This window comes from Strongylocentrotus purpuratus, unplaced genomic scaffold, assembly GCF_000002235.5.
Source record: "Strongylocentrotus purpuratus isolate Spur 01 unplaced genomic scaffold, Spur_5.0 spur5_scaffold_6, whole genome shotgun sequence".
NCBI classification, from domain to species: domain Eukaryota; kingdom Metazoa; phylum Echinodermata; class Echinoidea; order Camarodonta; family Strongylocentrotidae; genus Strongylocentrotus; species Strongylocentrotus purpuratus.
The window spans coordinates 17,059,065-17,068,674 of NW_022145612.1; the positions used below are offsets into that span (position 1 = coordinate 17,059,065).

General features: G+C 38.2%; 1 protein-coding gene across 3 annotated transcripts; it reads left to right on the plus strand.

Moving 5' to 3' along the window:
- Nucleotides 1–1,863: 1,863 nt before the first annotated feature.
- On the plus strand, nt 1,864–9,040 carry LOC584716 (serine/arginine-rich splicing factor 7). Of its 3 annotated transcripts, none has more exons than XM_003730598.3 (5): nt 1,864–1,999; nt 4,040–4,328; nt 4,911–5,138; nt 7,002–7,067; nt 7,554–9,040. In XM_003730598.3, the coding sequence occupies exons 2-5, from the start codon at nt 4,057–4,059 to the stop codon at nt 7,558–7,560; spliced, it is 573 nt and encodes a 190-aa protein (XP_003730646.1). In that variant the 5' UTR covers nt 1,864–1,999; nt 4,040–4,056; the 3' UTR covers nt 7,561–9,040. The 3 variants fall into 3 exon arrangements, with proteins under 3 accessions (XP_003730646.1, XP_030856426.1, XP_030856427.1); XM_031000566.1 differs by lacking the exon at nt 1,864–1,999 and adding an exon at nt 2,179–2,227; XM_031000567.1 differs by lacking the exons at nt 1,864–1,999; nt 7,002–7,067; nt 7,554–9,040 and adding exons at nt 2,179–2,227; nt 5,771–6,012.
- Nucleotides 9,041–9,610: the final 570 nt, after the last annotated feature.

Below are 9,610 nucleotides of genomic sequence, written 5' to 3' on the forward strand. Positions count from 1 at the left end.
CCCCCCCCCCCCACTTTTGCTAGTTCACAAAAGGTGCCCTTTTTACATTTTACTTTTGTTTTTACCTCTTTACCTACGAAAACTGCCCCTTTTATTTTAACACATGCCCCTTTTCCTTCCTCAAGTTCCCATTTTCCTTTGCTATAAGTATCCATTTTCCATTGTTATAAGTGCCCTTTTTAATCTGTAGTAAGTGCCCCTGTTCAGGTTCGAAAAGTGTCCCTTTTCACTTTTGAGAAGCCGCCCCCCCCTTCACCTTTGATGACTATCCTATTCTAATTTAAGAGGTGCCTCTTTTACTTTAACAAGTGTCCGTTTTCCTAAGTAAGAAGTGCCCCTTCCCCCTCTTAATAACTACCCCTTTTTACCTATCATAAGCGCACCTTTTATTTTCACATATGCCCCTTTTTCTTTCTAATAAGTGCCCCTCTTCCTTATTATAAGTGCTCCCATAAAAGGAGCACCTTTTCTTCTCATAAACGGCCCTTTTCATCTACGAAAAGTGTCCTTTGATTCTCATAAGTGCCACTCCCGGCCTCTTCTTATAATTACCCCTTGTCATCTCTGAAAAGTGCCCCTTTTTTCTTTTTAATAAGAGCTACTTCCCCCTTCTCATAAAATCCCCCTCAAAGCTGATCAGTACCCCTTTTCTTATAACAAATGCACATTTTTCCTTTATTATAAGTGCCCCTTTTCCATTCTCATCCATCTGGCCACTGCCCCTTTCCCCCAAAGCTTACTCACTATACTCACTCGCATGTATAGATGATATAATTTATGTTACTTAAATAATAACTATGATTATCAAAGGTCTTTTCAATCTCCCGTTAATAGAATGTGCTTATGACCCCATCAGGATTGGGTTTTTTCTCCACTTTATAAGATGTAATTTTTTTGCAGTGTAACCGCACAAATTTATTCCTCGCTCGCAAACGAATATTCAGACCATCACACCCAACTACAAAGGTATGCATGCATAATTAAGGCAAAGCAATATCTTGTATGATCTATACAGAGAAACAAATATTGAAAGCATCCCAGACAATGTAATCACAATGTAGGGTTATTAACCAATGTCTACAAAATTGTGTATTTTCGCTTTGAGATTTCCCTATGTAGGTGCCCTTTTTTCTCCAACCTAAAGTGCCCACTGTGGAAGTCGCACTGCCGCCCCTGACAGCAGTGTGTGCTCAGACAGGACAAGTTGGTTATCCGGGCGCGTACCACAACTTCGTCTGATCAAGGAGTTTTAGCATCTTGGTTTGATGCTGTAGAACGATTTTTGGATGCAAATTTATTTAGACGGTATTTGTGTGCCGTGCAGGTTGACTCAGGTTTTGAATCCGGACAATCTATTTATAACTATAATTTGAAGAAGTTTACAAGCCACATATTTCCTTAATCTTTTAAGACTTATGTTAGAAATTATATAAAGGAGAAATATTTGTGATATTTAGTGCTATTTGATGCATGCATTCCGTTAAATCTGAAGGCATGAGATGGCTTTAAAATATTAATAAGCGTCCCTGAAACAGCCCCCCTCTCCCGCACATATTACAAATATATAAATGTTTCGTCGCTTTTTAATGCATCGTTTTCCCTAAATCAATTAGTATATGTGACTGTTCAAAATGCATACCCCAATACTACAATGTTGATTTTCACTTGAACAAAATAAAATCATAAATTAATGGCGGAGTGAGGAGGAACTACATGTACTCGGTGCACTGCTTTCGGTTATCACACAATCAGTTTACTGGATGTTAATTTAGTTGGCGTGTAGCGCATATCGGGCGCGGCCTGCCATGTGTTTTCTATGGGCGCGCGCGGCGCATAGATCGAAATAAAGCTAGCTAGCTAGCTAGACGCTGTAATATCACTTTCAATTCATCCTACACAATCAGCTCAGAAGACCTCAATAGGGAGTGTTTTGCTGTCATCTTTACAGAAGAACCAGGCCTAAATACGGCCAAATCTGTATAGTAACAGAAAAGACAAGGTATAGTGGTATTTAGTAATAATATTTATTCACAATTATGGCGTATTTATGAAACAAGCCACCATTTCCTTGAGTTACATTTAGGGGTTAACATTACAGTAGGCCTACGCGTGCGAGGAGCTGAGTGATTGCAGTTTCATTGGTGAATGCATCGCTTTTCAAGGGGGCTAGCTAACGAGCTCCAGCTACCGACGATGGTTGGGAGCTTTTCGGCGTTTACTCGGCCGAGTAATGACTATGAGTGACATTTGTTGTTGTTGGTGGTGGTTTTTATGGCATTTTTCATTGTCGTTGGTTGATTTTCGCCAGTTAGCCCGGATTCTTCAGACATAACCAGTGGCGGATCCAGGGGGGGGGGGGGGGGCCCGGCGGGCCGGACCCCCCCCCCCCCCCCCTTGAGAAAAAAATCATGCAAAATCACGCGATTTTTACCTTTTGGGGGGGGTTGGGCCCCCCCCCCCCCTGGCGCTCAAGGGGGGGGGCGTGCAAATTTTAAAATTTCCGGGGACCAAAAAAAAAAAATTGTTCTCACTACCCCCCCCCCCCCCCCCCCCCCATCCCCCCCCCCCCCCCCCCCCCACTGAGCGACTTTTCGGCTGGCGATTTTCAAATTTTCGGGAGCAAAAAAAAAAAAAAGGGTGGGCCCCCTCCCCTAAGAAATCCTGGATCCGCGCCTGGACATAAGTACATAGAGTAAAGGAGCCCGTTTTCGGCCACTTAAGACAAAATCCTATTTTTAGGACCCTTTACTTCCTATTTATTATCATTTTTTGTTCAAATCATGAAGCAAATATTATTATTATTTAAACAAAACAAGAATCCCAGAAAAAAATCACGAATTGCCATGACAATATTCATTTCAATTTTCACTGTTTCGGAGTCAGTTTTCGGCATAGCGTACCAGTTTTTCGGCCGCATGTACAAAGTCAATAGGAAGCGCGCGCACGCGCCGTGCGTTTCCGCGCTGATCTAGATCTATAGCACTAGCGGGCAGAGCAGATATCCCACGCCAGGCCGAAAACTAGTACTGTGGTGATCGGATATTGGAATCTGAATTAGACAGAGATATCGTGTGTGCGTTGCGGTGTGCGGCTGCATTGATTTAATACATGCGATGAGATACTTTTAAACTTGCAACTAGCACAAAATCGGGCTCTAAATCTGAAAAATACTTGAACTAAAGCTCATTTTATGGTACCCATATTTCTTACAGACACGCGTAAGATACTCAATTTTTCAGATTTGGGTAGCGGGACCGCCGATTACATCGCTAAAATGTGATATTTTAGGATATATTTTTCATTGCAAATGTGGTTCTTCAGTGACACTGGCATGGTATGGTATGTGTGGGATATGTGTTATGCTATTATGCGATGTATTTTAGAGTGATTTTACCTTGCATCCAACCAATCGGCCGAAAACTGGAGCTGGCCGATTACCGGCTCCTTTACTCTATGCATCGCAGCATAATTCAGGAGGCAGCTACATTCATAAGTAAAAGCTCATCGCATGTGCATAGAGTCTAAATCTCTTCTCGCACGTACCCATTTCACTTGAAATTTATAATAGTTTTTCGATTGTATAATTGTATGCCCCTTATCCTTGATCACATCTTAATCCTTATTCTGTAGAGTAGACAGTAGATCTCGGACTAAGTCTTCTGAAAATCTAATAAAAGTTTGACTCTACTCTCTAGCTCTCGGTCTTTGAAGTTTGAGTAAGAACAATGTCATCGACATTTTCATGAGAATCCAAAAGAAAAGCCAAAAGGTGGTAGTGTCAAGTTGACATTTTGGCATATTGCCTTGGGAAAAAACGCCAAAATAGTAATAGGCCTACTAATAGACCTCTACCCAAAAATATGTCAACTAGATCAGTAATAGACGTCTGTGCACTCATGCTTTTAAATAAGCTTAATTGGATGTAACTTGTATGATCTCTGTTTTGAATTTATTTGTTAGCAATTCAGCTTTGTAGATCTAGACATTCTACTGCATATTCTTCATTAAATTGATTTCTATGATTATTTCTCCTTTACAGTTTTGAAACAGGCAACAATGTCTCGCTACGGAGGCGGTCGTGACGGTGGTGGTCGTGATGGTGGCGGTCGTGACGGTGGTGGCGGTGGTAGGTCTGCAGCAGAGAGAGGATGCAAAGTGTATGTAGGAAACCTCGGAGAAAGTGCCAGCAAGTCTGAACTGGAAAAGGAATTTGGTCGCTTTGGACCCCTTAAGAGTGTGTGGATTGCTAGGAATCCTGCTGGCTTTGCGTTCGTTGAGTATGAAGATCCCAGAGATGCATCAGATGCAGTAAAGGACATGGATTCAAGGTGTGTATGTGTTTTGAAATCTGTCTTTGATGAATTGTATAAGTAGTATGTTAAATAATTAACAATTTTGTAAAAAGCAATAGAAAGTAGCTTATCTTACATTTGTTCTGGTAGTGATTACCTAAATGTTTAAATTATAAAATCTAAGTATGGATTAGATTGTCTAAATGAGATTCGTAAAACTTTGTTTTTACAAGATCCATGGCCTAGACCTTGGAATGTTAAACCTTAGAAGTTAAAGTACCCACACTATTCTCTGTATTCTTTTCAACATCCTTGTAGAAGTTAATTCTCTTATCTCTTACAAACCTTTAGGGAAGGCTTTATAGCTACCGATACCATAACATTAATGTCATCTGCTGAAAGTTTCGATTTGTGCTTCCTTGTGTTAACATAAAAATCTTCTGAAGATTCTGTTTGATGAGAATTATCTGTCGGAATTCATTCAGCATCCACTTGGAACTGGTGATGGTTCCACTCTTTACTCTTAAACCAAAATGTGTTTTGTTTTTTTCTCAAAATTATCCCAAAACAAAGTCCAGGCATATCATTTCAGTGTATATATATTTTTTTGTTTCTCAGTACCATCTGTGGACAGAGAGCTCGTGTGGAACTGTCAAGTGGAGATTCAAGAAGGCGAGGCTTCCGTGGTGGTGGAGGTGGTGGTGGAGGTAGTTTCCGAGGGGGTCGTGGTCCCCCAAGGGGTGACAGCAAGTGCTATGAGTGCGGCGAAACTGGTCATTTTGCCCGGGACTGCCATCGCAAGCGTAGCAGTGGTGGGGGTGGAGGTCGCCGTAGAAGTTATTCCAGGTATGTTCAAAGTAGTCCACAGTTCCTTACTCCATCAGATCATAAATTAGATTATCCTTGTGGAAATGGTTAAATACATTATTTGAAAATGTTATTTTATAAAAGAAAATTATTAGTTCACACTTGTGACAGTATTTTTAGACCCTCTTGGTTCAAAATGAGCTGAAATCATAGTTTTTTCCCCTAAACAGTTACATCAGGGTAGGTACATAATGGTTTTGCAATAATAATGTGAAAAAGGGATTAAGGTGGAGAATTTTTCTGTATGTGCAATGCAATAGTTCATGACAAGCATAGTTTAAAATTGCACATTATTGACTTTCACATTTTTTAAATATTTTTTTAAAATTTATGTTTTTTATTCATGATAACACATCTCAACAGTTTATTGCATGTGCTCATATCATAACACAATTAAAGTGATAAAAGCATTTATTCGTCAAAGCTTCAAACATATGTAATAAAAATGTGAAACTTTACATTTAACAAAATCTATGTGTGAATTGGTAGATCACTATGGTATAAAATTTATGAATTGTACTTACTTCCTAATATCTGTACAACATTCTGTAATTCATTTTGATTAAACTTGGTCAGAATTCTGTGACCATTCCCTCCTTCCTCCTTTTCAGGACTCTCCTTTTAACGGCTTCACAGCCAAGTAACGCCTTGAGCCTTGTAAAGTCCTTCAGGCAACCACCATAATGCACTTCCATGATATGCCCATGAGCTGGCTTGTCGACGGAATGTGATCTTTTCTTGATAGGACTTGTTCAGCAGAGGGCAGAAAGAAGCCTTGTGCTTCTGAAGCCCTCTTCTTCATATTGCACCTTTACGCCAAATCTGCACTTCAGGGTTCTTTATGAAAAATAAGCTTCAAAAATTCCAGATTCAAAATATCGACGAAGAAAAAAGGGGCTCCAAATTTGGCAAGTCACCACCATCTTCTTGCAAAAGCTCACAGTACGTCGAGTCATGCTACGTCGATAGGCACACATTTGCAACGTTTGCGACTTGTGACATCCGTTAGTTGAAGAATGCGGCCTTCAAATTGATAATGGCTTCAGGGTTATACTAGTTTCTACGATTCTGCACTTGGTAAAAAAGATCACGTATGCGTCTGGCTTCCTCATTCCAAAGCGCGTCCTTCTGCTTTCTCCTGCGTAACCCCGTCACTGCTGACAATCACAGGGAACCCTAAGTTCCCTTTTTGTCAATCTTCACCCTTCTATTTCAACAGGCGAAAGAGGTAGTAAGTGAAGGTTCTTATTTAAGATTATTTTAGTCTGTTGAGCTAGTATGCGAAACATCTCAGGGATTTTAGATTGATTAACTTTTTTATATAATAATAATAGTAATACTAGATTCAATTTGATAAGAAGGACTTTAAGTATAAAATATTGATGTCATCTGGTAATATATCTAATTATTAAAGTTTATCATTCTTTAATTCAATTATACCTTGTTGGGAATCCCCATTGTAATGTGTTTTGGAACAGGGATACAATAGTATTATTTGTGATCTCTATTTCTACCTTCATATACAATTTTGAACAAGCTAATAAGTTGAAAATAAAACGCATTTGCTACTGTCCTGGATCTGAAGTTGGGAGGCATCAACTCAATTCATTTTTATTTTAGTATTAATTTGTCATGCACTAAGATAACCTTGCATTTCTCATAAAACATACACTTGGCTTGTATAATCCATTATTGTTTGTTTTGTTTTATTTTCTTGCGAAAAAAGTTATTGCGGTGTGAAACAAGACACACACGAGGAACCTAGAGTAACAGGTACACGTAGGTCGTTCACAAAATATGCAGGAATCAGGAGTAACAATAATTTTGTGATTTTTCTGACAGGTCCCGATCTCGCTCACCTGCTCCCAGACGAGGTGGATACAGTCGAAGCAGGAGTAGGAGCAGGAGGTAATAAAACTGGATGGGTTTGTCCTCTCCTGAACCGAGCCGTTTTTAACCCCTTCAGTGATACATTGCCCACATTTTAATAATTTATTAATAATTTGGACCAAGAAAAGCCTTTTTTGTAATTGAAATTCAAACAAGTTCATGAAATGTGAAGTCTGATTTCTTGGAATAGTGAAGAAAGTTAGGCAATGAAAAAGAAACATTGATTCAAGATGTTAGAATAATTCAGAATTACTTGTGAAATTGACCATCAAGTTTTCCAGCTATATTTTGCTTCTTATTATAGTGCACTTCATATGCATTCCAAATATTTTTTTTTGAGCCGATAGCAGAACTATTGCAACTGGAAAATGAAAAAAAGTAGTGGTAAAAACTGCTCTAGCTTGAAGAATAATTATATACAGTAGAAATAATTTAGTTGAATTTTATACATCTGGTTATTTTGTACATTTCTAAAATTTCTCTCTCTCTTGTCATTTGTTGCAGTCGTTAAGATGCAGACCCGGTACCAAGATCAACACATCCTGTGCTTTTATATGTAATGTAAGTTGTCGGGTTAAATCAGGTTCAATCTCTTCTAACCCGTTTGTGTATGCAGCAGTCATCAGACAAAGTAACAAACCATCTTTACATATACTTTACACAGCACGGTGTCAATGTTATGAGATGGAACTGTAGAGTACTTCACACATGCTAAGTTGGGCTGACCTTCATGTAGGTTTTTTCACTTTTGGTGATAATTTTAAGACTTGTAGCTGATTTACATAATGTTTTCTTTTTAAGGTGAAGTATTTTGTACTTTATTATTTATTACATGTCAATGTCATTTTAATATTTAATATTCTGCTTGTAAGTCACTGTATTCATTCTAAGATTGAGTTATAGGAGGCTTTAATAGAAACAGCTGTATCCCCCCCCCCCTTCCTCCTTCCCTTGTTACTTACCTCCATATTCATATAATGATATAGAATTGATAAAACATTAAACACTTTTATGTGGCAGGTATAGATAAGCTATGTTACTGTATTTTTTTAGAAATTGAAAGTGTGTACTGTGAAATATGTACATTACAAGCCACAAAAGCCATGAATGAAAAAAACTAGTGTAATATCTTTTTGAAGTAGAAGAACACAAGACGAACATCCAGTAAATTAGATGAAAAATTAAATTTGGAGAGAAGTTGAAGTTTTTTTTAACTTGGAGGATCTCTTGAGTGTCTCAGCAGGAAGTCAAATATTAGGATTTTTTTTTAAACCATGGGACCAAGCCGCTCGTATATACAGTGCAGTGATACTTGCTTATTGCTAGGTACTTTGATTCACCTTATACCTTAGCTATATTTCTCACTTTATTTAATTCAGTTGTTTTTCAAAAATTGTGTATAATTGGAGCAGTTTGTACATCCCCATTTTGTTTTTTGTGATATCAACTCATTCCAAAATACAGCTAATGAATCATTAAGTTTGTAAACAAAAATTTGTAAGATTTTGATTCTATAGATAAAAACAATAGTCATCTTCAAAGATCTGCAATGCAAGTATTGTGTCATATCATATGAATTAGGAAACCTGTATATCTGTAGTATTGATGTAAATACATTGGTATCACGTACATGTACATGTATCGACTTATTCCTAATGGTCTGTATTTTACTAATTCAGAGTTAAACCCGACCTCCGGCAAACTTCCTTTGTTGAACCTAATTCTTGGACAAAAGCTAAACTCAGTGTCAGGTTAAAGTTAAAGTAGAATATGTGCAAGTGTGATTTATTTTGTACCATAAGAACTGAAGGGCATCCGATTTCAATTATCATCATTTATTCTCTATCTTTTTTAGTACAATTTTGTAAGGTGAAAATGTAAAGATGTGGTCGATTAGTGTTGTTTGTACTTTCAATGGTAGGTCAATTTTTTGTAATGTTACTTAAGAATCAATAAATGACAGGATTATTGCTGTCTCATTACATACAAAACATGATTGCGAGTGTCTATGTTCATGCTGAGGTATCATCCATTATTTGTCTATTCTCCTGGGCATTGTATTGTTTCACGAAACCATCATAAGGACATCTGTCTAAGTGTCTATCAAACACTACAGTACACCCAGGTCCAGAATCTTAGGAGAAATGGGGATGTGTTGATCATCAATCAAAAACGAAAGGTCGTTGAGCCGAATAGTTTCGTGATGTGGCAGTGATTATGAAAAATTCTGTCTTGCTAGAATTCAACTTATAACTGACAAGCCATGATTGTACGTCTGCCGTTGGCAAACTTATTCTTATGAACGTTTCATGATATCCTAGGCTCTTTGGGTTGTGCTTCTAGTATGCAAGAACATGATTGAGGGAGGTCAAGAACATGATTGTGTGAGGTGGAGAGGGAGGTCAAGAACATGATTAATTGTGTGAGGTGGAGAGGGAGGTCAAGAACATGATTGTGTGAGGTGGAGAGGGAGGTCAAGAACATGATTGTGTGAGGTGGAGAGGGAGGTCAAGAACATGATTGTGTGAGGTGGAGAGGGAGGTCAAGAACATGATTGTGTG

What these genes read in the sequence shown, in the direction of transcription:
- LOC584716 (XM_031000566.1), top strand. Translation starts at nt 2,194, where the DNA reads ATGGTTGGGAGCTTTTCGGCGTTTACTCGGCCGA. An exon ending in GTAAAGGACATGGATTCAAG is followed by an intron (nt 4,329 to 4,910) that starts GTGTGTATGTGT and finishes TTTGTTTCTCAG; the next exon opens with TACCATCTGTGGACAGAGAG. An exon ending in CGCCGTAGAAGTTATTCCAG is followed by an intron (nt 5,139 to 7,001) that starts GTATGTTCAAAG and finishes TTTTTCTGACAG; the next exon opens with GTCCCGATCTCGCTCACCTG.